Source organism: Bactrocera latifrons, unplaced genomic scaffold, assembly GCF_001853355.1.
Source record: "Bactrocera latifrons isolate USDA-ARS-PBARC rearing strain unplaced genomic scaffold, ASM185335v1 scaffold_94, whole genome shotgun sequence".
Classification (NCBI taxonomy): domain Eukaryota; kingdom Metazoa; phylum Arthropoda; class Insecta; order Diptera; family Tephritidae; genus Bactrocera; species Bactrocera latifrons.
In genome coordinates, this window is record NW_017537645.1 from 258,218 (window position 1) to 285,464 (window position 27,247).

General features: G+C 39.0%; 4 protein-coding genes across 4 annotated transcripts in view; 2 read left to right on the forward strand and 2 right to left on the reverse strand.

Annotated features, from left to right (window-relative positions):
- Positions 1 to 7,041: 7,041 nt before the first annotated feature.
- Positions 7,042 to 8,619, reverse strand: LOC108977699 (protein SEC13 homolog). Its single transcript, XM_018947536.1, has 2 exons — positions 8,218 to 8,619; positions 7,042 to 8,151 (listed from the first exon to the last, which is right to left on the reverse strand). The coding sequence occupies exons 1-2, from the start codon at positions 8,505 to 8,507 to the stop codon at positions 7,491 to 7,493; spliced, it is 951 nt and encodes a 316-aa protein (XP_018803081.1). The 5' UTR covers positions 8,508 to 8,619; the 3' UTR covers positions 7,042 to 7,490.
- Positions 8,620 to 8,906: 287 nt separating this feature from the next.
- On the forward strand, positions 8,907 to 16,459 carry LOC108977700 (DNA polymerase epsilon catalytic subunit A). The gene is made up of 7 exons (XM_018947537.1): positions 8,907 to 9,073; positions 9,136 to 9,262; positions 9,331 to 10,353; positions 10,411 to 11,005; positions 11,066 to 14,265; positions 14,503 to 15,965; positions 16,115 to 16,459. Exons 1-7 carry the CDS (start codon positions 8,997 to 8,999, stop codon positions 16,410 to 16,412), a joined length of 6,783 nt encoding a protein of 2,260 aa, XP_018803082.1. The 5' UTR covers positions 8,907 to 8,996; the 3' UTR covers positions 16,413 to 16,459.
- An 87-nt stretch (positions 16,460 to 16,546) lies between these two features.
- LOC108977701 (ATP synthase-coupling factor 6, mitochondrial) lies at positions 16,547 to 17,357 on the reverse strand. Its single transcript, XM_018947538.1, has 3 exons — positions 17,244 to 17,357; positions 16,897 to 17,048; positions 16,547 to 16,821 (listed from the first exon to the last, which is right to left on the reverse strand). Exons 2-3 carry the CDS (start codon positions 17,046 to 17,048, stop codon positions 16,656 to 16,658), a joined length of 318 nt encoding a protein of 105 aa, XP_018803083.1. The 5' UTR covers positions 17,244 to 17,357; the 3' UTR covers positions 16,547 to 16,655.
- A 4,657-nt stretch (positions 17,358 to 22,014) lies between these two features.
- Positions 22,015 to 27,247, forward strand: part of LOC108977675 (probable basic-leucine zipper transcription factor E) — a 46,659-nt gene continuing 41,426 nt past the window's right edge. The window contains exon 1 of the mRNA XM_018947490.1: positions 22,015 to 23,937. The gene's annotated coding sequence lies outside the window, so the exon portion shown is untranslated. The remainder of the gene's footprint in view (positions 23,938 to 27,247) is intronic.

A 27,247-nucleotide genomic window follows, 5' to 3' on the forward strand; every position in this document is an offset into this window, starting at 1 on the left:
TTCTGCATAGACGGTTGTTGTTGTGGGGTTCACGACACCTGTAATAGCCGCAGTGGACGTCTTCTTTTGAATGTCACTACAGGAGAGCACGTTGCAGTCAGTTGGTTTGGTTGTTGTTGATTTTTGTGTTTGGTTGGTCATCTGGTTCTTATAACCATCAGCGAACCTCTGTACTCTTTATATGGGGAACACAAGAGTCTGACGCGCCGGTTCACCTTTGACACGGTAAAGTCACCGTTACTTCCCAAGACGTCCCGGTGTTGGAAGGGCTCCGTTCGAATACAACCGAATTTAACTCTTGGCTACAAATCATCCAATCATAAGGCGAGTCGCCTCAAACTTCCGAAGACAGAACTCAAGTTTTTCTGATCTAGCTGTCCAGCTAAGAGACATCTCTTTGAAGGTATTAAATATTAAAACTCAAAATTTTCCGAAGTTAGAACACTGATAGATCCTCATAGGAGTATGCTTTGTTATTGAGAATCTCAATCTTACAAGAATAGCCATTACCTAAATAAAGAGCTAATAATTCTCCATCAATCTCATTGTGCCCTACCTTTTTGGTATACCTACTTAGATATATGGTATTTCGTGTAAATGAATTCATGTATAATAAGTGTTTTTCGAGTACTTTGTGAATCTTAGAAGGACTCACACTGCGAAGTAACGTACCACTCGCAAATTACCGGCGCTCACAGCGGTGGCGTCGTAATCAAAAAATGAAGTAACAAAAATTGAAAAAAAAAAAAAAAAAAACGAAATATAGTAAATTCCTTTGCCGATTAAACTGATTCACTGATTACGTGTTGGCTTTCTGCTTTGTGTGGCAAAAAGTTAAAATAGTTTGCGCCAACTTCGGTGGGTGAGTTCGGTCGAGTGCATAAAACTGAAATGTTACCACTGCCACACGGCGCAACGCCTTCACGCTCGAGGTGTTAAGCCTTGCCCCATTCAGCGTGTTCGGCGAAAAAGTGCTTGTTCGTTTGGTCGCCGAATTGTTTGAGCGCTTTTGCCATAATTTCGAAAATATATACGAGTAACATGATTTTTCGTTGAATTTCACTGTTGCTATTTTTTCTTTGTCTTCTTTATGGTAGGTTTATTTATTTACCTCTTTGATTCTTTATGTTACGTGAGTTGTGGGAGCATTCCATTAAATTGATGACGACTTGGTTGCACGCAATCCATTGCGTCATCAACACAAACTCTTTGAAGAATTGGGCTCGCACCCACCATTAATTTTGATTTCGCAAGTATTTTTGCTTTCCCTCAGCTCACTCGACAATTACCGCTGTGTGCTTTGCAGGTGTGCATGATTTTCTAGCTTGTCTACTTAATATTAGATTTTATTATTTTTATCAAAGTAAAGCAGAATGCCCGTGGTTGGTCTGCGTAATGGTAATTACATAGTGTTCGTGCTTATTTCTAACCCATTTTTATTTTCTATTTGAGAGATGAGCTATGGAGTGCTCACATTTCCGCCGGTTTTATTACAATAAAGAATCGTTCAATTATTGCTAGTTACTTGTGACGTGAAAGAATTTCAGTAAGATAGCTGCGAAATGAATAAATGCCATTCAACGCTTCTATAACTCGGGTTTGTCCATTAGAAGAGTGACTGAAGTAGAGATTACAGTCAGTTTTCCCAGGATTTGCTTTATTTTCACGGGTTAAATTTGGTGCCTAACTACTTCGAATTACGTATAGCAGCGTAGTTTCTCAAAAACCTAGCTGTAAGATAGACAAGGTCTAATTACTTCTCTACACTGAGAACTTCTTCTTTATTGACGTAGACACCGCTTACGCGGTTAAAACCGAGTTTGCCACAGCGCACCAATCGTTCTTCATTTTCGCTGTTAGGCGCCAATTGTAGTTTCCAGGTGTAGTCTTTCCAAAGGTGTGAAAGTCTTCCTCTTCCTCTGCTTTCCTCGGTGGGTACGGCGTTGAATACTCTCACAGCTGGAGGGTTTCCATCCATTCGGACGAGATGTCCTAGTCAGCGTAACCGCCGTATCTTAATTCGTTGAACTATGTTAATGCCGTCGTATGTCTCATACAGATCATCGTTCCATCAAAATCCTTTCTCTGAAATCCTTTCTCTGAAAAACACCATATGCATGTCTCGCAGAGTTTGGTCGTTGTATGTCGAGAGAGAACTTTACTTCTTGATAGCCTACTCCGTCCGAAGTAGCACTTGTTGGTAAAAGTTATTCTGCGTTGGATTTCGAGGCTGGGTCATGTCGTCCTAATGAAAGAAAATACTTCAACTGCTAGAGAATTCGACGCAGTACCCGCCGGCGGAGGAAAACCTTTATTCCGTTGGAATGATCAGGTGGAGAAGGACCTGGCTGCGTTAGCAATCTCCAATTGGCGCCAAAGTGCGAAAAGAAAGAACTGTCGCGCTGTTTTAAAGTAGTCTATATCCTTGTAATCCGTGTCTACGCCCACAAAGAAGATGAAAAATCCCTAAGCAGATTCGGTAATTCGAGCAACCATAGATCGATTAGTAATCATGTTTACTCCAGTGGATATTGCTCATCTTCAGATATCCCGTACACCATCCACCGAAGACGCCATGAAGCAGAATATCGAAGCATATCCGCATGAGTCCATCCGCCATCGCGCACAACAAATAAAGCTTTGTTCATGCACTTTATGGAAGATTTTGCGAGAGGATCTTGGTTTGCCGGCTTAGGAAATACGACTCGTGCAGGAATTTCAGCCAAACGACTACCAAGTGCGTCGCATGTTCGTTTAATATGTCCAAAACGAGATTGACACCGATTTCTATTTTCTAAAGACAATTTTCTTCAGCGCTGAATCACAATTTTGGTTTAATGGGTGCGTTGATAAACAAAGTTGACGCATTTGAAGTTATGATAGTCCATAAGAAACTCTTGAGATGCCGTTACATTCTTAAGACGTTACTGTTTGGCGTGCTCTATAGTCAAAGGCAATCATAAGTTCACATTTTTCAAAAAGTTATGTGGACCAAAACGTTAAAGGCATTGCTATAGATGGTAGAAAATAGATCCGTTCCCACGACTATCCGGTTTACGTAACCAGAACAGATTTTTTGTCCGGTCAAGAACTGTCAACTTTGGAGAATTCTACCGCTACATCAACAACATAGATGTTAAATGACCTTTCCGCGCTTGAAATCACTGATGTTGATAATGGACGACCTGCCATACAGCTAACGAAAGAATCGATTTATTGAAGGAAACTTTTGGCTTCTATTGAAACAGTAAAGATGTCTTTTTGACACGTTATTTGGATACATAGCATAGCATTTGTTGAAGTTCCATATGATTCAGCAATGCCAAAAAGCACCGACTGCAATTTGCATATGTTTTGCCCGCAAAGCTGAGGGTGCTTGACCGCAGCCTTAAGTGTCGAGATTGTGCCTAATCCTTCAAACATAAAAGCATACCCTGACTTGCACTCTCAACACCAGTGAAATATGGCAAACCAATCATAAAATCAAGTCACCTTAAATTATAAACCTAGTGCTTCGGATGTATATGTACATATGTGTATGTGTATACATATATTCGCCTGTATGAGTGAGTCCAAGTACAGTGGTGACGTTGGTGGTGGCATTGATCTGCAAGCTAAGTTGATATCGACTACAAGACTTTGGAACTTTTCGCAACTTTGATATGCTTTACTACATAAAAATCTATGTACAGTTATATGTCGCGTCGTTGGCATGTCGCCGTTAGTATATACAAAAATGAATTGTGCATATAAAGTGAGGTTAATGAGTGTCCAAGTGAGTTTACCTGAATGCGCCAAATTGCGTGAAACGTTCAAACGTTCACCGCACACACTTTACAGTGGTGTGCGAAATTTTTGCATAGCGAATATTTTATCAATTTATAGGTAGGCATAATACAACTTAGACTCAATGTATGCCACATGAGTGTCTATTAGTAATAACAAAAAAAAAATTTTGTTGCTGTTGTCGCTCACTGTTTGCGGTGGCGTTGGAATGTGCTAATGCCTTTGACTATAGTGAACTTTGTGCCAAGTCAGAGTTTCTGCTTTAATCGGTTCTTCAACGCTTAAATATATATACTGCCATACTGCCATGCATACACACCCACATACATATTATACAAACGTGGACGCAAAGAAAATAGCCAGCTGAAACGTTGGTAACAAATGTACCACTAGGCGTATAAGTAACATTGTGCAAATTATTAATGAATTTAAATTTACGCCAATTAATTTGGAGGCGCCCGTGGCTGCATGTAAACTCAAGTGAGCGGTGGAAAAAAATTGGTGTGTTTAAAAACTAGGTTATATGAATTTTTATACAGTGTTGACGGCTGTGGACATATCAAAAGTGGCTTGGGTGGACATATTTAGTATGCATTCTTTTTATTTATGTTACATAGGCTTAGGTAAATAACATCGGTTAATACTGGTTTTGTTGCCCTAGATATAAGATCGATTTTGGTTGTACTTACGCTCACAGTTCATGAAACTATCAATGATTTTGTAACACTTGCTCTCCTTTAGTTTTAAATCTTTATTATAATTTTACTGAACAAACCGGCTGAAAAACGACAAAGCGGCGGGGGCCGTTGGTTTGCCCGCCAAGCTATTCAAATATGGCAACAAGAACTAATAAAGCCGAAAGCATGCCTGACGATTGAACTCTAAGTGTGTTCTGTACAATGCACAAAAAGGAGACCCCACAATCTGCGACAACTACCGTTCAACATCGCATATAAGGTTCTATCGAGCGTACTGTGTGAAAGATTAAAGCCCACCTTCAACAAATTGATTGGACCTCATCAGCGTAGCTTTAGGCCTGAAAAATCAACTACTGACCAAATATTCACCATGTGCTAAATCTTAGAAAAAACCCATGAAAAGAAAAATCGATTCTTTACGTCGATTTTAAAGCGGCTTTTGGCAGCACGAAAAGGAGCTGCCTTTAAGCCGCTATGTCTGAATTTGGTATACCCGCAAAACGGCTGTGTAAACTGACGTTGAGCAACATCAAAAGCTCCGTCAGCACGGGAAAGACCTCTTCGAGCCGTTCGATACCAAAGGTGGTTTCAGACAAGACGACTCCATATCCTGCGACTTCTTCAATCTACTGCTGGATAATATAAATGGAGCTGCAGAGCTGAATACAGAAAGTACAATCTTCTAAAAGAGTGTACAACCGCTGGCTTACATCAATGATATCAATATCATTGGCCATAGCAACCGCGTCGTTAGTTCTACTTTCTTCAGGTTGGACAAAGAAGCAAAACGGGTCTGGTGGTGAACGAAGGCAAGGAGAAATATTTCCCACTATCAAACAAACAGTATTTGCACTCACGACTTGGTTTCCATGTGACTGCTGACTGTCATGACTCCGTCGTAAATAATTTCGTCGAAATCCAACGCATAATGACTCTTCCCAACAGGTGCTACTTCGGAATGAGCAGGCAATTGAGAAGTAAAGTCCTCTCTCGGCGAACAAAGACTGATTTCCACAAGTTACTCAAAATTCCCGTCCTGATATATGGTGCAGAGGCATAGATGATGACAACATCTGATTAGTCAACGCTACGAGTTTTCGAGAGAAAGGTTCTGCGATAATGATATGGTCCTTTGCGCATTGGCTACGGCGAATACCGCAATCGATGGAACGATGAACTCTATAAGATATTAGACGATATTGACATAGTCAGGAACGAGTCGACGGGTTGAAACTGTAAGAAAAAATTTGATTGTTTTGGTATACATGGATGGACGGTGAGAAACACAGACAGACATATTCTACATATACTTTTACTTTATTAGGTCTTCAATGTTTCTTTTTGGCTGTTCCAAACTTCAAGGCAAACTTCATTGTTACGAATATATTTAGAGTTCGTCGCACAACCGGGAGAGTTTCTAATAAGCTGCGCTTTGAACTTTATTGGCACTTCTTTGGGTTAAAATTATTTTCTCCTTGTAAGTAAGGGCGACTAATATGGAAATTGCACCAAGCTTCGTTTGCTGCTTGATTTCTATGTTAAATGGAAAGTTATGAAGCTGCTATATGATCATATACAATGTAAAGAGAAATCGAGGCATTCGATAAACAATCGAATCTCTGAAAGCTAGTCCACCCCCTCTAAAGAAAATGTCGTATTGGATGATCCTCAACCGAAATCAAAATTTCCAAAATTATCAGTGATTGTAATATATGCAATTGTGATATTTAAAACATGCTAGGAAGAGCAAATCTCTTTGGAGCATTCACATACTCCATTAGCGCAACATAGTTCCATATTTTTTCCATACGCAGTAGAATTGCTCCAAATTTTAGTAATATATGCTGGCATTGAGTTGTTCCTTCAAGTAGTTTTGAGGAATACTGCCGAGGTGATAGCCTTTGGCCCGAAAAAAATCCGAGTTCATTCCATTACTCTCATGGAAAGGACTGGCATTGATTCGAACCGTCTTACGAATGATTATTTCTTCTGTGGCTTCAGATGATAACCAATTTCCCTGAAATTACTTTCATAATCACTAAAACTACAACACAATTAAATAATTCAACCATCTAGAGAACTATAAACTCAAAGACCTCAATCCTAATTTTTAACCAATATATGTATATGAATTGATTTTAAACAAATTCACAAATGTATGGAAAACATAAAAAATATAAATTTTGTGGATCCTGCTCTAATTTATAATATGACCTTACCTACTAAATATCGCCATTATGGAGATGACCCTCATTTAAAATATTTCACAAAATCGTATAATTGACATTTCGGTTTTGTAAATGCAAATTGCATTTTCCAATAAGAAACAAATATATTCTGTTGTCGTTCTTGTAGCGGCAGAATTCTGCCGAGTTGACATAACAGTCCCAGGCCGAATAAAAATCCGGGTCCGATCCGGTTACATAGAGCGGGAGAACAAGAAATATATTTACTTACTAGCAATTCGTACAATCTCCCTAATCATTTTCAAACTAACTACAGGAAATATAAAATAATTTGTAGCCACTCTCAAAGAGGAGGCGAAATAAAGCCATAATTTCTTTTTTTTAGCTAGTTTATTTTGTATTACAATACGACAATCCTGCCTTCACAATAACTGACAAGTGTAATAGAAAGTAAACATATGTATGTATGTATGTCTATTTAGTTATATATATATATGGAAATAGAAGAACATGAACATTAATACGAGACTAATCTGCACAAGACTTAATTTCTTATCTCTAAACCATTTAATCAATTTCAAATTAACAGCAACTCAAAAGTTTATGAAATGTCTATGACAATATGAAAGAACAAACAAAAAGTGCATAAAGGAAATATTGTATAAATATGCTTTAGATACTTTTATAATTTTATTCTCAACAGCACACATTTCTAGCTATTATATGTATGTACGTCTTATATTTATATTTTGTCTGCTGGCAAATTAAGAAACATAGTTTACATATTGTCATAGACTTTTCATTTGGTTACCATTTATTTTTACAGCGTGCGCTGCTCGTTTGTTTGTGCATTTGTAGCCGCGGCATCGTCATTGATGCACATCCATTGGTTCTCGTTATTTTCCTTCCACAGTGTCACTTTATTGTCACCACCCGTAACGGCTAAAATATTTCCGGTCATTGACCAACTCACACTCCAAACCACATCATCAAAAGTATGCAATATTGTTGACGACCATGTTGTCAAATCAGTACTGTTCCAGATAATCACATGACGATCTTGTGACGCCGAGGCGATTTGTGAACGGGCCAATCCGATTGATGGCGCCCAAGCTACGTCACGCACCCAGTCAGAGTGTCCCTCAAGCCGATTTTCTTCCACCCAACGATCAGCATCTTCTCGCCATATTTTCACACAATTATCGCATCCGGCACTAGCGAGACGCTTAACGGCAGTGTTTCGTGTTGAAGAACGCTGATCGAATGCTGGTTCTGGCACAGTTGAAGAACACCAAGAAATTGCATTGCAACCGATAGTGTGTGCATTCGAAATCTTTTTGTTATCCCAAACGCCATATTCTATGTTGCATGTTAGTATGGATATTGAACCATCCGAACTGCCGCATGCTAGTATCAGACCGTATTCGGCAGGCGCAAAAGCTACCGAATTAACGGAGGAATCGTGATTGTTGTACTCATAGCTAGAAAAAAAAACGTATTTTATTAAACAATACTGTGTTATCTGATATGTGTGTGTATGTATTTACAATTTCGTCCATTCATTTGAAGCACCCTCTTTCCATACGATAACTCTACGATCATATGAACAGGAAGCCAATAGATTTCCGAACTTGGGATGTGCCCATGCTACTTGCCACACAGGCCCTTGATGACCCTTGAGGTCAGCAACTAAAATTTGATTTCCGTTCTTCACATCGAACACCTTTACAGACCCATCTGATGAGCAAGTTGCCAAATGCAGTCCGTAGTAGTCCAGCACAGCATTATGGATCATATCCTCATGACCGGTGTCTACTGTGTTGATCAAACTAACCATTTTAGACAAATTTAATGGATACTGTGCGATAGAAACTTATAAAAACCACAAAAAAAATTATTTTTTTTATCGGACAGGGCGGCTTTTGAGCTAATTCGCGTTTCGTTTGACGTGGAGCTATAATCAGTGTTGCCGGACTTTAATACAAACTAGAATACGTAAACAAAATGTGAAAATGTTGCATTAAATCAACTGAGAACAAAATTTATATAAAATAACATTTGTAATATTAGTTTCAAGTTCTTTTTGGTATTTGTATATTCTTCTACAGATATATTTGGCTTTAATATTTTTTTTTAAATTACTATTTATTCATTTCATCTGGTATGGCAAACCGATCAGCTGATTGTATTTAAATCTATAAAGTCGGCAACCCTTCTTCACTTCAAACAATTTGCCGCCAAATAAACTTTAATTGCAATACGTTTTTCGCAAGTTCTGCAAATCTACTAGAAATCCAAAGTTTTGCAAAAAAATTTTTGGAACATAATGGAGGATGGAGGTGGCAATAGAACAAAAGTTCTTCAAAACACGGGCAAATTTACGTCGGATACACGTGCTGAAGGGTAAGTATTTTACAAAATATAAACAAAATGTGACAAAATTGTAATTGTTGAATTGCACACAGCGATGACTTCTTCAACGAGGCTGGATACCGGCAGTCGCGTGAAAACGACAAAATCGACTCCAAATATGGTTTCGACCGTGTAAAAGATAGCCTTGAGCGTACTGGTTACCTCATAAATATGCACTCGGTAAGTTACGCTTGGTATATATGTATATATTTAATAGTTTTAAATATGCAATGCTTTATTTTCTGCAGACTGAGATTTTGGATGAAGACCGTCGTCTGGTTGCTGCTCTGGATTTGTTTTTCATTCAAATGGATGGCTCACGCTTCAAATGTACCGTCGCATATAAACCATATTTATTGATACGACCGGATGAGAAGCAGTCACATGAAGTGGCACGTTTTCTAAGTCGCAAATACTCTGGCCAATTGGCAAATGTGGAACACATAAGTAAAGAGGATCTCGACTTGGCAAATCATTTAGTGGGTAAAAAACAACACTTTCTCAAACTATCATTTCTAAATCAAACTGCTATGACGAAAGTGCGTCGTGAATTAAACGCAGCGGTCAAACGTAATTTGGAACGTGAGAAATCCAACACATTTTATATGCAAATGTTGTCGTCTTCACTGGCTGCATCCAATATCGGTAGTGATGGTGAAATTAAAAAACAAATGGATTATATGGATCTTATATTGGACATACGCGAGCATGACGTGCCTTATCATGTGCGTGTCTCAATTGATTTAAGCATATTTTGCGGTCAATGGTACAATATACGCTGCCGTAGCGGTGGTTTGGAATTACCAATAATAACACAACGTCCGGATTTGCTCGAGCGACCTGAGCCGGTAGTTTTAGCTTTTGATATTGAAACCACAAAATTACCGTTAAAATTTCCGGATGCACAAACCGATCAGATTATGATGATTTCATATATGATTGATGGTCAAGGTTATCTTATAACAAATCGTGAAATAATTTCCACAGATGTAGATGACTTTGAATATACACCGAAACCAGAATTCGAAGGCAATTTTATCGTGTTTAATGAAAAGAATGAAATGTATTTGATACAGAAATTTTTCGACCACATAATGGAGGTGCGTCCACATATTGTGGTGACATATAACGGTGACTTCTTCGACTGGCCATTTGTTGAGACGCGTGCTGCTGTCTATGATTTAGACATGAAACAGGAGATTGGTTTCTCAAAACTCCGAGATGGTTTTTATTTGAGTCGCCCCGCTATACATATGGATTGTCTGTGTTGGGTGAGAAATAAATTTACTAAAATTTGAATAATTATTTACAGTTTTTATATTTATCAGGTAAAACGTGATTCCTATCTACCAGTCGGTTCGCAAGGTCTAAAAGCGGTAGCGAAGGCTAAATTGCGTTACGATCCAGTTGAGCTGGATCCAGAAGATATGTGTCGCATGGCTGTAGAGCAACCACAAGTTTTGTCTAACTACTCAGTGTCGGACGCGGTAGCCACCTACTACTTGTATATGAAATACGTACATCCTTTCATTTTTGCCTTGAACACAATCATTCCTATGGAACCAGATGAAATTTTACGCAAGGGTTCGGGCACGCTGTGTGAAACTTTACTTATGGTGCAAGCTTATCATGCCAACATTGTATATCCCAACAAGCAACAGAATGAGCTAAATAAATTGTCGAATGAGGGTCATGTATTGGATTCGGAAACTTACGTTGGCGGCCATGTAGAAGCGCTAGAGTCGGGCGTCTTTCGTGCGGATATACCATGTCGTTTTCGTCTCGATCCAAATATGGTCAATCAACTAAAAGATAATGTAACCAAAGTGTTAGTACATGCCATTGAGGTGGAAGAGGGTGTGCCAATAGATAAGGTGACGAATTTAGAGGAGGTGAATAAAGAAATAACACAAGCGTTGCAAGGTGATTACACCCAATTTACTTAATGTGATATTGAGTTAACTTTATTATATTTATTTGAAGGACTCCATGACATACCCAATCGTCTGGAACAACCTGTCATATACCATTTGGACGTTGGTGCTATGTATCCTAATATCATCCTTACCAACCGCCTGCAACCCTCGGCTATGGTCAGTGAAACCGATTGTGCCGCTTGCGATTTTAACAAGCCAGGCGCTAAATGTAAGCGCGTCATGGATTGGCTGTGGCGTGGAGAGATGTTGCCAGCGACACGAAATGAGTTTCAACGCATACAACAACAATTGGAAACAGAAAAATTTCCACCACTTTTTCCGGGCGGACCGAATCGTGCTTTCCATGAGCTCTCACGCGAAGATCAGGCCGCCTATGAGAAGAAACGTCTCAGTGATTATTGTCGTAAAGCTTATAAAAAGACTAAAATTACAAAATTGGAAACACGAACCTCCACCGTTTGTGAGCAGGAGAACAGTTTCTATGTGGACACAGTGCGCGCTTTTCGCGATCGTCGTTACGAGTACAAGGGGCTCACAAAGGTGGCGAAGGCAGCTGTCAATGCTGCGCTGTCGTCTGGTGATGCTGCTGAGATTAAAGCAGCGAAGGGTAGAGAAGTGCTGTATGATTCGTTGCAATTGGCACACAAGTGTATTTTAAACTCTTTCTACGGTTATGTGATGCGAAGGGGTGCACGTTGGCATTCTATGCCAATGGCGGGCATTGTATGCTATACTGGTTCGAACATAATCACAAAGGCGCGTGAGATAATCGAACGTGTCGGACGCCCATTAGAGTTGGATACTGATGGTATTTGGTGTATTCTGCCCGGTTCGTTTCCACAAGAGTTTACGATACAGACGACACACGAAAAGAAAAAGAAATTCAACATCTCCTATCCCAATGCGGTGTTGAACACAATGGTGAAAGAGTATTTTACAAACGATCAGTACCATGAATTGGTTAAGCCCGCACAAGATGGCAAATTGCCGGAATATCGCATACGTGAGGAGAATTCAATTTTCTTTGAGGTGGATGGTCCCTACTTGGCTATGGTATTGCCGGCTGCAAAGGAAGAGGGTAAAAAGCTGAAGAAACGTTATGCTGTCTTCAATTTCGATGGTTCACTTGCTGAGTTGAAAGGTTTCGAGGTGAAACGTCGTGGTGAATTGCAGTTAATTAAGAACTTTCAAAGTTCAGTCTTCGAAGCTTTCTTGGCAGGCAATACTTTAGAGGAATGCTATGCTTCTGTCGCCAAAGTCGCTGACTACTGGCTGGATGTGCTTTATAGTCGCGGTTCTAATCTACCCGATTCGGAACTTTTTGATTTAATCGCCGAAAACAAATCAATGTCCAAGAAACTTGAAGATTATGGTGAACAAAAGAGTACTTCCATTTCCACAGCCAAGCGTTTGGCTGAATTTTTAGGCGATCAGATAGTCAAAGATGCAGGTTTGGCTTGCAAGTATATAATTTCGAAGAAACCAGAAGGTGCACCCGTCACAGAGCGTGCGATTCCGCTGGCTATTTTCCAGTCGGAGCCGAATGTGCGTCGTTACCATTTGCGCCGCTGGCTGAAGGACAGCACAATGGGCGATGCGGATATACGTGATGTGCTGGACTGGAACTATTACATCGAACGTCTGGGTGGCACTATACAAAAAATCATCACCATACCAGCAGCGTTGCAAGGACTTTCGAATCCGGTGCCGCGCGTTCAACATCCCGATTGGTTGCACAAGAAAATACTCGAAAAGAACGATGTGCTCAAGCAGCGACGCATCAATGAAATGTTCATGCCGAAAGCGAAAACAGCGCGCGAAATACGTGGCACTAGCGAGGTAGCCGATATGGAGGATTTGGTAGCCAGAAATACTGCTGAAGGTTCGCTCGACGGGCGACCTGTTGTAACGAAACGCAAGCGCGTGAATTCGGGTGAAGACGAGGAGACAGAAGATGTAGCTAACAAGGCAGCCGAAGCGGCAACATGGCGTCAAGCGTTAGGCGCGCCACCAGCAATTGGCACAACGCGCGCCGAAATTATCGAATGGGTGCGTTTTCAAAAGAAAAAATGGGCGTGGCAGTTAGAGCGCCGTTTACGCGTGCGCCAAGCCAACAAGAGGCCACGCAACGAACAAACATTGGCCCCACTAATGCCAAGTGGCAGAGATGGCGTTACAGCCACCGGTACAATAGGCGGCTTCTTGCGACGCGCACAACGCGCGCTCATCGATCACGTGTGGCATGTATTGCAAATAGTGGCAAATGATGATATGGGTCATTTCACGGTGTGGCTAATGATTGGTGACGAACTGCATCGCATCAAGTTGACGGTTCCGCGTATTTTCTATGTAAACCAACGCAGCGTGGCGCCACCCGAAGATGGCCAATTGTGGAAGAAAGTCAACCGTGTGCTACCACGCGCCCGCCCCGTCTATAATCTATATCGTTATAGCGTGCCGGAACAGGTGTTCAAGGATAATTGTCTAGGTATGCTGGCCGATTTGGCGACGCCTGATATTGAGGGTATCTATGAGACACAAATGTCTTTAGAGTTTCGCGCTCTCATGGATATGGGTTGCATGTGTTCGGTTCAGCGCCAGGAGGCGCAACGTTTGGCCGCGCTCGCCACCAAAGACTTGGATAGCTTCTCGATTGAACAGCTGGAGCAACGCTTGCAGGGTCACACATACTTGAAAGATTCTCAACACAAATTGCGTAAAATATATCTTTATCAACATAACACGCCAACAGCCAAAAAGGAAATATGGGGCCTCTTTCTTTTGTCTAGCAGAAAGGCGCTAATCTTCGCGTTAGACACAGTGCGCACCAATCAAATGCCAAATATGCGCACACTATACACAGCCGAACGCTTGGCGCTGATCAAAACTATGAAAGATGCGGCTGAAATAGAACGTTTGCCACCGGAAGAGTTCACGTTCGAAGTGCTCATCGAAGTAGATGTGAAGCAGATCTATCGCCACATCCAACGCGCGCTTACCGCCTATAAGGATGAGAAACGCGGTCCCTCCATGCTATACGTGCAAACGGCTACGGAAGCGCGTAAGCTGAACTCGGCAATGCCTGTCTTACTTGACTTCCCTCAGGCGCTCATACACATCACAGACGACGCGTCCCTTTTGTCGGGTTTGGATTGGCAGCGTCAGGGTTCACGTGCATTGGTGCGGCACTTTTTGCATTTGAATAGTGTGGTCGAGATGATGTTGGATCAGTGTCGTTACTTTCAGGTATGTAAACACTGCTTTAAAAAATTGGTGAGCTTGGGTTGGCGACCGATTTTATATTTTTATTTATTTAGTGAATGATATAGTAATAGATAAGAATACAGAAATTTTTTAACCTGGTTAACCTCAAATTTCTCGATTTTTAAATATTTCTTTCATCGAAATTTTTTGTTTCTTAAGATTCCAAATAATAAATGCAATAATTAATTTCAACTTCTAATTTTATTTAATACCGTTCAGGTTCCCATCGGTAATATGCCACCCGACACAGTGCTCTTCGGCGCGGATCTATTTTTTGCGCGCATTCTACAGCGCAATAATTTCGTGCTCTGGTGGTCGACCACTACACGACCGGATTTGGGTGGTCGTGAGGCCGATGACAGTCGTCTATTGGCTGAATTTGAAGAGAGTATTACGGTCGTACAGAATCGACCGGGTTTCTATAGTGATGTGTGTGTAGAGCTGGCGCTTGATAGCTTGGCCGTTAGCGCCTTGCTACAATCAAATCGCATACAAGAGATGGAGGGTGCCAGCTCGGCTGTAACTTTCGATGTGATACCACAAGCTTCGTTGGAAGAAATGATTGGCACCGTGCCCGCTGCAACGCTACCCAGTTATGATGAAACAGCGCTGTGCTCCGCCGCCTTTCGTGTGCTGCGGCATATGGTTAACGGTTGGTTGCGGGAAGTAGCACTGAATCAGAATATCTTCGCTGATTTCCAATTGATACATTTCTATCGTTGGGTGCGTTCTTCAAACGCATTATTGTACGATCCGGCATTACGACGTACCTTGAATAATTTAATGCGTAAAATGTTCTTGCGCATTGTGGCGGAGTTCAAGCGTTTGGGCGCGACAATTATCTATGCCGACTTCAACCGCATCATACTTAATTCGGGCAAGAAGACGGTGGCTGATGCTTTGGGCTATGTGGAGTATGTAGTGCAGAGCTTACGCAATAAGGAACTATTCCATTCGATACAGTTGTCCTATGAGCAATGCTGGAATTTCATGCTGTGGCTCGATCACGCCAACTACGCAGGCATACGTGGTCAGCTGCCGCCGGGCGTAACGAGTGACACTGTTTTGTGTGGTGTTGATGATGACGATGAAGATGGCGATAAGACAAATAGCAAATCGAAGACTAAGCGCCGCACCAATGATGACGAAGAGGAGGACGAAGATGATATCGAAGAGATTGTGCGTCCAGAGGCAGATGAAATCGGTACAGCCGACGGTGAAAGTGAGCAACAGCTGTCACTGGAATTGAACTGGACTATTGGTGAACATCTGCCTGATGAAAATGCTTGCCGTGAGAAATTCGAAACGCTGCTCACTTTGTTTATGCAATCCTTGGCCGAAGGCAAAGACACCAGACAAGCTATTAAAGATATATCACATCCCGCTTTTGATTTTGTATCGAAATTGCATAAAAATTACAACAAAGGTCGACCAAGTCCGGGTTTAGACTTGACGCGTGCCGTAGTGAAAGCGTTGAGTGTTGACAAGGGTTTGACCGACGATGTGAATGAGTTGCGACGTAACATGTTACGACTCGTGGGTATTGGCGAGTTCTCGGATCTTGCCGAGTGGAAAGATCCAAGCGACACTTACACCATTGCTGAAGTGATTTGTAAAGCATGTAACCATTGTCGTGATTTGGACTTATGCAAAGACAAACATCGAGCAATGAAGGACGGCATGTAAGTAAATAAGACTCCAACTAATTTTTTTAGGATTTGAATGCGACTAACGTAACTTTAAACTCTAAATGTTGACAGCATTGTTGTTGACATATTTTCAACTACTCTTTAAATGTCAATAATTTGTTTACAAACAATATTTCTTACAGCCCTGTTTGGTTGTGTGCACAATGTTTCGTAGCGTATGAAAATGAGGAGATCGAAATGCGCATTATCGACGTGGTGCAACGCAAAGTCATGTCCTATGTACTGCAGGATTTAAGATGCGCACGTTGCAATGAAATAAAACGTGAAAATCTCGCCGAGTTCTGTCCCTGTGCTGGCGAATTCGTGCCACTTATAAACGGTCGTGAAATCAAAGGACTGCTAAGTACCTTCCGACGTGTCGCGGAATATCACAAAATGCAACTGCTGCAGGAGACAGTGGAACAAGTCATAGCGACGTAACCCGTTATATTCTAACTTAAATCTACTTTTAAGTACGTTTTACTACTATTCATAAAAGTGTCGTGTGTGTTTTACCATTAGTTTTTTTTTATTTTCTTCTAGGAGGCGTTATTATTTTAAAGACCATAAAGAAATAAATTGTTTACCGTATTTTAATTAACACGCAAAACTTCTTATTAATGCACCGTTTGCATTTGGCCACAAGCGGCATTTGAAAATTGCATCCTAATGAATATTAAAAATCTAATTGGTCGAAGTGATGGAATCGATTTTGACTTCAGGGAATTTGAATTCGGGGAATTTAGTCATATCGACCTTGCCATCACCGCCGTATTGCTTTGCAACGCGTTCCAATTCGTTCTTCAACTCGCGTTCAATTTCGGGTGTTGAGTCAACCAATTTACCACCACTAAAATATGGAAAGATAAAAGGTACTCGTTTATTTTTCTACTCTATATTTACTATTATAAATTAGTATGTGTACCTGCTGCGCTTCTTGTAGTCGCGCACTTTGTCCAAGAAGAGCTGTTGAATAGGGTCGGAGACTTTGTTGAATGCTGGTGCCATGATGCCGATGCTACGACGTGCCTCGGTGCGCAGCACGCGTACGGTAGACAGTACTGATTGCGACAACATCTGCAAATAATTTTTAAATGTTTAGCAATCTAAAAGTTTCCAATTTCACGCATAAATAATAGCAGAGTAACCTAAAAGGTTATGTAATGACGTTTGTCAATTCCCATCTAGTTGTTCATTAGACTGTGTTGTTTGTTATTTTGACTGAAACGTGGATAGACAAGCACTTCATTTTTATTTTTATGTAACATTTACCTTGTTTTTTAATGTGTATTAATTAAAATCCTTCACAAATTATATTTGCGATAAGAATACTATCAATCAAAATGAAGACTACTGCTGCGGTTGGTGCTGTCAAAAATTTATTCGCAAGTTGAAATGTCAAAATTGGGTCTAATTAAAGTTAGTTGCAGTTCAACAGAGTGTGTTCAAGAACTTTGACGTCTTTTAAAAGACTATTCGTCGACAGATGTCGCCTGTAAATGATTTGTGAAATAATTCTCGACCTATAAATTTTGAATATAACTGATTGCTTTGAATTCAAAATTTTAACTGGTATTCTGATATGGTTTTCGTAGCTGAATTTCACTTATTTGCCTGTTTGACGTCAGACGAGTGAACCTGTTGTTGTTGCAGTGGCTGTGTAGAAAAAATTGTTTTTGGCCGCATAAACTCCGAGGTAATTCCGGTAACCTAGAAATGGCTGTTGTGGGAATTGGGTGTGGGCCTGTCCGCTCTCGTATTTCGTCCTGTCCGTTTTTCTGCAATGTAGTTGATGTCGATATCGCGTTGTGAACCTTAGAAAACGTAGACCGTGAACGTTTCGGCCTATGAAACACTGGTCGGCTTCTTCCGCGGAGGTTCGTTGAACAATATAAAGTCCACTGCTTCTACGGTTTGTTGGTCTTTGCCAGGGTAGGATAATTCAGCGCCTCAGAAAATTTTTCAACCACGGAAGCAACTTCTTTAAATGTCTATCAAAGTCTTAGCAAATGAGTTAAATTTGCTCGAAGTTGGCTCGATTTTTCGGAAAGAATTCCCGCTTGTCAAAACTCCTCCCATTCACTGCCTAATTTAAATCACGATTTGGTGCAGCGAGAAAAGCGAGGTTAAGATTTAAGATCATTTTCCCAGACCGACTGAGTTTGACATGGTACTTTTTTTTATTTTTTGGAAGAAGCAATTCTTCATAGTCCAAGTTGTTATTCAAAATTCGAATTCCTATTACTAAAGAGACTATTTTTAACTCACGTTACTAACAGGTTAAATCCGTTCCCGGCTTTGGTCAACTGCGTGTGAGTTCAGACTGCAAAACAAGGCCTTACTCCCATCACAATGTGGATCCCTAAAACACTGCCTTTTCCTACCTTTCCTCCATCTCGTTTCGGTTTCCATTTCTAACAACAACACACGTCTATAGCTGAGTATAACAAGTCTGCCAACGCAAAAACCGCGCAAAGCTCGAAGCACTATTGGAAGTTCATTCATAAATCCAACTACCGACATACCTACATACATGTGAAATAGCGTAGTAAGCGAGATACACGAACACATGCGCACGTGAAAGGTGCGCCGACGGTTACAGTGGATATTGACTCTCCGAGATGCAACGCTGCCAATCGGCGCTCTTTCCAACACGGTATACTGCGCCGCCGATTCGCTAAAAAACTGTTGGAAATAGAAAAACTACTTGAGTTTCATTCTGCTTTGGCATTAGTCGTAAGGTAGACGAAACCTATCGGTGTTGCCAGCTGGTTCGCAAAGGCTAACACACAGTTGTGACAATATTAGGGCTCCACACGGCACACCTCACAAACGTGTCGCAAAAACAACAACCACGCGTTGTATTGCTTTCATAATGTGTGAAATGTGAAAGAGCAAAATTAGGGAGAGACAAAGAAGCAAAAATTCGATTCTGTTTTGGTTCTGCATTTGAAAATGAATTGACTTTCTGCTATCGCTGCTCCTTACCGGTGCGCGCTCCTCTTCTTCTTCATGTCATAAATATATGGTGCGCTTGATGTATGACGTTGACGTCGCGGTCGGCAGTGGCGTAAGCGCCCCTGCAGACGTTCGTTTGTTCTGTTGCCCGATTTGTGTTGGAATGATCGTTTTTTCACTTGCTTTTTGTTTTTTAATTTTTCTGAAGAGGTCTCCAAGTAGAATTCAAACATTATTCATAGCTGTTCATATGTATGTACATATATACATATTTGTGCATGAATTTATTTTTATGAATTAGAGTAAAAAGCACGGAAACGGCGAACGGGTTAACGCGGTGTGGCTGGCGGACAAATTAAGCGATTTGTTGTTGTTATTGTAGTTGATGAATGAATTTTCGCGAAAACGTACATATGTACATACATACAAATACATATGATATATGTATATACATATATGGTGCATACGCAAATACTCATTTTATTTATGCTGCACCGAACGGTGAGATAAATAAAATAATACAAATAAAAAAGTAGTAGGTAAGGAACAGCTAAGTGCGGGCGAAACCGAATATCGAATACTTTTGAAAAATTTTAAAGGAATTTGAAAGTTTATTATTACGTAGAATTTGGTATCGGAAATCAGTCTTCAATATTGTGTACACTTTTGGACTGTATGTATTCATTTTGATATTATTTACCGTTACTACAGTGATAATATTGAAATTTGCGTTACATTAAGTTATTTCACTTTATAACGGAGTTCAATTGTAAAGTCTATCGGAAAGATAGACTCATTATAGGTGAGTTAGAGGAAGTTCCCGTCCGATAATTGAGATAAGAGAATTAAAGTTGTTATTGATAAAAATTCGAGTTGATTCCGATTACGTACGCCCGACTGTAGTGACAACGGAAAAATGTAGTCATATCAAGCGGTGATACGATACTTGTAAAAAATCACGAAGTGAAATCAGAGTACTCTTGGTTATGTTGTATAAGGCGACTCTTCACCTTCGTTGGCGACTATCTTAATATTGGCTAAACGAGCTTCAACGTGGTTCTTACGCCGAAGTTCCTCAAAGCCTCCTACATCAGACAAGAATGTAAAAAAGTTCACGCACTGACAGGGGTCCCAACTGTGAGATAGCTGTAACAGTAAAAAAAAAAATGACGCATAGACCATGTCCTATATGTATATAATATGGGGCATGAAGTCGATGTGCACCATTTTCTGGGATTCTCAATGTATGCTCTACATACATACATACATCGCCTAAGTGGAGATGAGCAAAACTGTCATAGGCTTACTTTGCAGATCTCCCGCAAACGGGTTGAAGAAGTTGGCGTCTAACTGGATCCAGTGTATCGAACTGAAGGCAGCTTATGTTAATTTTTAAATTTTAACTTTTTCAATAAAAGCGATTTTTTTATTAAAACAAAAACGGCTTGGGATATCAAAGAAATTCTCTATTCCATTATGTATGGAACTCGATTTGTTTCGCATGGCCTCCTCGTACACGCTTTCAGAAGTTCAGACGCCCATACTGCTGCAATTCCCAAAAAAAAAAAAGTCGTTTTATGAATAAAAATTCACATTTCATTTCAAAGGGCTGAATCGAATTTATTATCAAAAAACTTATTCCTTCGATCATTACTGACAAATATATCTAGGATGGTCCTATGAAACTTTCAAGGCGATCGATCCAGTCATTTCGGCTTTCAAAGCCGAATACACTAAGTTAAAATTCCTTAACTGTGATTAAAATCCGTAACTATTTACAGGATCAACTTCGGATTTCATTTCAAAAAGTCGTTTGCGAATTAATTCTACATATCGAAATTACTAGTAGTGTTATTAAGGAGTGCCTTGTACGTTTGCTCTCTTTGTTGAGACTACTGCTGTTAGACATACCCGCAAAATTTTCGAAGAGAAATTCTCACTACGTCAATATGAACTGATATGCCGTTATCACCCTACCAATGATTTTCTTATCATATTTACTGTTAGATTAGGCTGTCTACATACAAACAATTGATATCTATTTAAATACATATGTATATGTTGGTATGTGTACACATTGCACTAAGCAAAGGCTTCCAGTTGGGCCGTGGACCTGGTTAAACAGACTTGTTTGTATGCATTTGTTCAGAATTTTAGATAATCGCACTTGGACTCTCACTTTTCACTTGGTTATCAGCGGCTTCCAGCTGTATGAAATTCAGCGTGGTCAAATCTAAACAAACACATATAGACCCATGTATGTACATATATATAATATATATACCTCCGTGTGTGTGAGTGCAAACTCATGGCGCAGCCGACTTGCAAATACTACAACAAAATCGTGAGCACAGTCGAACGGAAGAGAGCCCCAACGAACGATCGCCAGCAAACATGCTTACATACATACTATATGTGTGTGTTTGGTTGTAGTGTATGTGGCAGTGCAGGCTACGTCGACAGTGAAGCCAACGGCGACTTGGTCACAGCGTTTTAGGGATAGGAGAACTCCGACAGAACAACAGAGCGACCGAAATCAGTTGATAGCAACACACTGCGTGCGGCAAAGCATACAATTTCTTGAGCGGGCGAAGCGTGAAAATGTAAAACGAAAAAAGTATTTTAAAGGAATTTTAGCGAAACGTGCGTGATTTGGGATTTTGACAAATTTGAAAATTGTGAAAAGTCGAAAATAGTTCAGTGCGAGCATTTTACTGTGGGGAAAATCTATGAATAACGGAAAATGCCAAATAAATGTCTTTGAAAGTAAATAAATAAGTGTGCCGCTATTCGCTGTCAAAAGCAAAATAAATACATTGTTTTACGTAAGCGCCACTTTTGTTTAAAAATATTGAATTCATTTGCAAAAAGAAAAAAATATTAATAAAACAAATAAAATAAAAAAGAGAAAATTATAACAGTGCAATACTAATTTAATTAAGAGAAAATGCAACAATTTAGTAAATAAAATAGACGTTTAACGACAACAAAAACTATATTTTGCAACAACAGCAAAGTACTTTTTACAACAAAACATTGTTTACAACAACACCAAAATATTTTTTGCAACAACAATTTTTTTTGCAACAACAAATATAAATATAATTTTTCCCAAAAACAAAAACTAATATTTTTCAACCAACGTGTTGGCGTCGGCTCAGCACTCATATGCATGTATTTGCGGCAAACGAAAAACCTACATGCAACCGATATTTCAAGCTAGAAACATCCACACACACACACACATACTAAATATATTAGTGATTAACTTATTCGACCAACAACAACTGCAAAAACAAAGAAAACTATTGAGACAGCGCCGGGCGCAGCCGAAAATCCAACGGCCTCTTGCAGTCTGCCTACTTAAACACACACACACATATACTATATACGGCTGTAAAGACACCCAGCGCTACAAACCTGCAGAGGTTGGCGGGCACAACTCACTTTCATACTATACTACGGGCACATATGGAACACCGGCGGCATAAAGCGAACTAAGGCGAAGACGACGACGACTGCGACGTCGTTGACAATAACAAAAGCAGCAACAACATAAAGCCAATACGTATAGCTAGCCAAGTAGCTAAACTGATCGATCGATCGACGCAACGACCGATAGGCAGTCAGTCAACCACGCAGCAGGTACCCTCAAACACACACACGCACATATATATAATATATACTATTCTACACTCGTCTGCATGTGTGTGCGTGCGGTGGTAACATAAGATTTGTCGGCTCTACCTACTTAGCTACTACCTACTGCAACTATCGTAGCGCCCAAAAACCAACTGATCGCTGCACAAAAGTAAATATCGGCGGCTGCCGCTACAGAGACAATAACAACAGACGGCAAGTGTAAGAAATAGCAACAATTTCTGAGACTCATGCACGCACAGTTCATCCAATTTGAGTGGTGAGGCGATCGCTTGCCAATACTTGCACTTTGTTGCCGAGAGAGTTCGTTGGAACATGATCCTGACGACAGAAGAGTGAACTACTCAAGCGCTTTTATTGCAAGCCGAGAGTGAAGCTATAAATTTTAGTGAAATATTGTTAACTGGTGCGAAAAAGTGCGAATTTGCTTTTCATAACAGTGAAATTATTGTGTATACGTAAATAAAAGCTTTAAATAAGTTGTCTCCTCACTTCCAAAACTCAAAATCTCAATGCAAAACTAAAAAGTGATCCATAAGAAAGATCGTTGAAATTCGTAAAAAGAACGATCTCATACAGTGGTTTGTGATTCTTTTAGCCCAGCTAAAGTTAAGAAGATTTTTGTAAAATAAAATTGAAAATAAGTAAATTTTAAAAAGTGCTCAGTGAAAATTAAAGCTTTATAAAATCATTTAAAAAATTAGGAAAGAAGCCTTACAACTATATTTGAAGTATTGTGAAATTCTGAAAAAATTCTGGTGCGCATTAAGAGGTTATAAACCTTAATATTATGTAAGAAAAATAAGTGTTTTTAACTCAAAAGATAAAAATTATTTTGTATTACATATGTAGTTCTTCAATAAATTGTGAGATCACGCAAGTTCAGTTAAAAATTACAGAGGAAAAAATTGATTTTTCTTAAATAAAACCATAAAATTTAAGCAAAGTAATTTTCTACATGTTTCAAAAACTAAAGTATTTAAAAAAATTTTACAATATAAAATAAAATCTTTCTGAAGTCAAAAAGTGCCTAATAATTGATGAAACGGATCAAGTTCCATTTATAGAACTAGCTGAATATCTTGTTGGTGCAATTATTAAGTGGAAAATTCGATATAAAATATCATTTTACAATCTCAAATATACATATTAGAAAAGTGATTTTGTAAATTTTGAGCACGAAAAATTGTCAATGTGAAATAATTTTCTTTAAATAAAAAGTATTAATCACAAAAATATACATCAATCAACAAGCTGTTGGATTCTTCAAAACATCTCAATTCGTCTAGCTTCGTTCTGTTCTCATATTTCCATCGCAGTAAAACGAGGCGATTTTAGCCAGCTAGATGTGAGTTTAGATATAATTCTTTACTAAAGTAAAAGTAGAATAGTGTATATTTACAAAAAAAAAAAAAAAAAAAAAAAAACATAGCAGGAATTTTCGCTAAACTTAAGAGAGTGATGAATCGAACAAGTAGGTTGTAGAATGACATATCACTTTTATACAATATTACTGAGATTAGCTGGACTACTTCAGTTTCAAAAATAGGTCACAGAGAAGGCGATATATACGAATGAAACTGTTATTAGAAATTAGATCTTAGCGGTTTTATGATATTGAAATTAATTTCTAAGCCATTGTCATAATGATTTTAATTTTTAAGCTCAGTTTCATTAGCCATATTTAATATTTACAGCATATGTTAAAATAAAATATTGTTATTTCTTCCAGAACCTCTTTCTGAACTAGTACCATAGTGTTATCTAAAAATATAACCTGTAAATTACCCAGTTTAATTATTTTTTATAATTTGTAATGAAATAAGTATTTTTCATAAATCTATGGGACGTCCAACAAACTTATCTGAAATATATAGGACTCGCCTAAAAACGTTATTTTTAACCTTAACCTCGATGATATTTGCAATGTGTTCTTATAACACTGCTCTAGTCTTTAACGATACTCTTTCTCTATCTATTCTATACTCTTCATCTGTCAAATCCAACTGAAAAAGAAAAAATCAAAGGTAAATTTTCCAAACAATTTGAAATTCTGAGGTCTGAGCGGTTTGCTAATGAGCTTGAAGAGCTGAGTCGCTGTTTTCATATCCTTTTCCCTGTATATTAGTCCCTCAGTTTTCGAGACATCGATCTGAAATTTCGGAAATGTCCTTTCCACGGCTTAAGCGGTATATTTGTTGGAACCGTCGTTATCGGACTACTATAGCAAATAGTTGCTATACAAACTGAACGATCGGGATCAAGTGTTTGTATAGAACACTTTTTAATATGACGAGATATTTTCAGGAAATTTGGCATGAGTTATTGTCTAATTGAACGCTCCCGAAAAAATTAGATCGACCCACTATAGCTTATAGCTCCCATTACTGTAGTTTCTTAGGAATTGTTAAATTCAAGAAAAGGGTTTTTGTTTACCGAAATGGTGTGAATTATTTTAGTGTCAAACGATAGCCATTACATTAACTAATATCGCTAACCGATTGACAATAATTTATCGATTAATTAAATAATCGGTGTCATCCGTTTTTTATTAACCCGGAAGTTGTGAAATAGTATCAATCGATAACCATTTTCATATAACTTTTATCGTTAATCGGTTAACAATAATTTATCGATTTATTGCATTGTCAGTGCCATCAGTATTTTATTAACCGTATTGGTGTGAATTATTTTAGTATCAATCGATAAACCGATAAAAGTTGTCATATATTTTTATCGCTAATCGATTAAAAATAATTTATTGATTTTTGACTAAATGTTATTTATTAACCGTAATGGTGTCAAATATTTTAATACCAATCGATAAATCGATAACCATTTTCATATATTAACAGGAATTTATCGATTTGTTGCATATCAGTACCACCAGTTTTTTATTAACCGTAATGGTGCGAAATATTTTAGTATCAATCGTTTTCATTTTCCATTTTCATTACTTTGTATCGTTAATCTAGGAAACAGGAATTTATCGATTTGTTGCATAAGCATTACCATCAGTTTTTTTTATTATCCCTGATGCTGAGAATTACTTAAGTGTTAATCGATAAATCGATAACCATTTTCATTTACAAATACGATTTATCGATTACAATAATTTATCGATTTATTGCACTTTGTTTATTATTCGCAAACACTTTTAAATACACAATAAAATAGCAAACCCAACGTTACTTAAAATATATAAAACGATGCATTGATATTGACGGTATACGAGTAAGTCACTTTTTCCAATATAAATATGAAAACTTTAAGTAAATAAAATCCTAGAGTATATCTCCAATATATCTCCAATGAGAGTCCATGTTTTCATAAGCATACATACATACATATGAATGTATAAACAAAACGTAATCAGCGTGCAGTAAGCATAACCGCACAGCAAAAATAAAAATTGAAGCAGAAAGTGACAGTTAAAAAGCAAAATAATAACAACAAATACTTTGCGATCATCACCATCATCATATTTCTCAAATTCTCCATCTCTGCCATAATTTTAGCATCATCAAGTCGCTGTGTGTTCGCTAAAGAATCGTTCTTGAGCCGCGGCGCATCAACAGGAGAGTTGTGGTGGCATCTGTTAGGGCTCCTATTACCCGAAGCTGCACATGTGTGCCCTTTTTACATTTTTTTTATTTATAATTTTTTATATATATTTTTACTCGATAGCCGTGTGTATGCCCATGTTTTGCTGTGAAACCACCATGCCTGCACTATCGATCGCCGATCACACACACAACACACACATGCATCGCTGTTACTCGTTGTTTGCATGTGTTGGAGTGTTTAGGTAATTCTGCTAGCTGTTTGTTGATCGCATCAAGTGCATGGCCAGCCAACAGCAGCTGTAAGATATCACCGAAAATCAGCGTCGACAGTTTGCCAACAGTGGTCATGCTGCCTTCGCTGCTCCTGTCACTGCCACTGCCACTGCTGCTGCTACTCCACCTTTCGCTTCACACTGCTGCGGTGCAGTGTTGATCGCGGCAAATGACCAAGTGCATTTTATAATTGTTTTGTGGCATAACAAAGTGCTGATGTTAGGGTCCAGTTCGTCTTTTCTACATTTTAATTCTTGTTTCTTTAATTTTTTTTTCATCATGCTTTTTATTTATGAATCGCTTCCTATGTCCGCGCAGTGCAGTGGCGCTTACAACAACGTTTACATGTTAGCCATGTTGTAATCATCATTAGCATTACCATGATCGGCTCGTAGACATATTACACTGCTCCCTTTGTGCTCGTCTCTTTTGTGGTGATGTGTGTTGTGTTAAATCGTTTTGTTGAATTAAATTTTATTTCCTACACATTTTGGTTTGATTTTGATTTTTTTTTACACTTTTTATTTTAGTTTTCTATACACATGAGTGCTGCGCCTGCGCTCCACCATCATTTACGCTCTATGTGCTTGCTGCTTCGCTTTCCGCCATGCATTATTTAATTATATACACTGACCTTTGCTGCTTTGCTTGTAGTGGCTTGATTAGCGGCCGGCTAATATACATACTCGTATTTAGAGTTGAAAAAAGTTGATATCAAATCAGGTTTATGTTTAGATGAACTGAAAACTACCTGTGCGACTTGCTTACAGATCGGATCTTCGGGATATGCATACTTAAGTCATAAATACACACAAATAC

What these genes read in the sequence shown, in the direction of transcription:
- LOC108977701 (XM_018947538.1), bottom strand. Translation starts at nt 17,048, where the DNA reads ATGTTGTCGCAATCAGTACTGTCTACCGTACGCGTGCTGCGCACCGAG. An exon ending in GACTACAAGAAGCGCAGCAG is followed by an intron (nt 16,822 to 16,896) that starts GTACACATACTA and finishes TCCATATTTTAG; the next exon opens with TGGTGGTAAATTGGTTGACT.
- LOC108977700 (XM_018947537.1), top strand. Translation starts at nt 8,997, where the DNA reads ATGGAGGATGGAGGTGGCAATAGAACAAAAGTTCTTCAAAACACGGGC. An exon ending in AATAACACAAGCGTTGCAAG is followed by an intron (nt 11,006 to 11,065) that starts GTGATTACACCC and finishes ATTTATTTGAAG; the next exon opens with GACTCCATGACATACCCAAT. An exon ending in ATCAGTGTCGTTACTTTCAG is followed by an intron (nt 14,266 to 14,502) that starts GTATGTAAACAC and finishes AATACCGTTCAG; the next exon opens with GTTCCCATCGGTAATATGCC.
- LOC108977699 (XM_018947536.1), bottom strand. Translation starts at nt 8,507, where the DNA reads ATGGTTAGTTTGATCAACACAGTAGACACCGGTCATGAGGATATGATC. An exon ending in TCAAATGAATGGACGAAATT is followed by an intron (nt 8,152 to 8,217) that starts GTAAATACATAC and finishes TTTTTTTTCTAG; the next exon opens with CTATGAGTACAACAATCACG.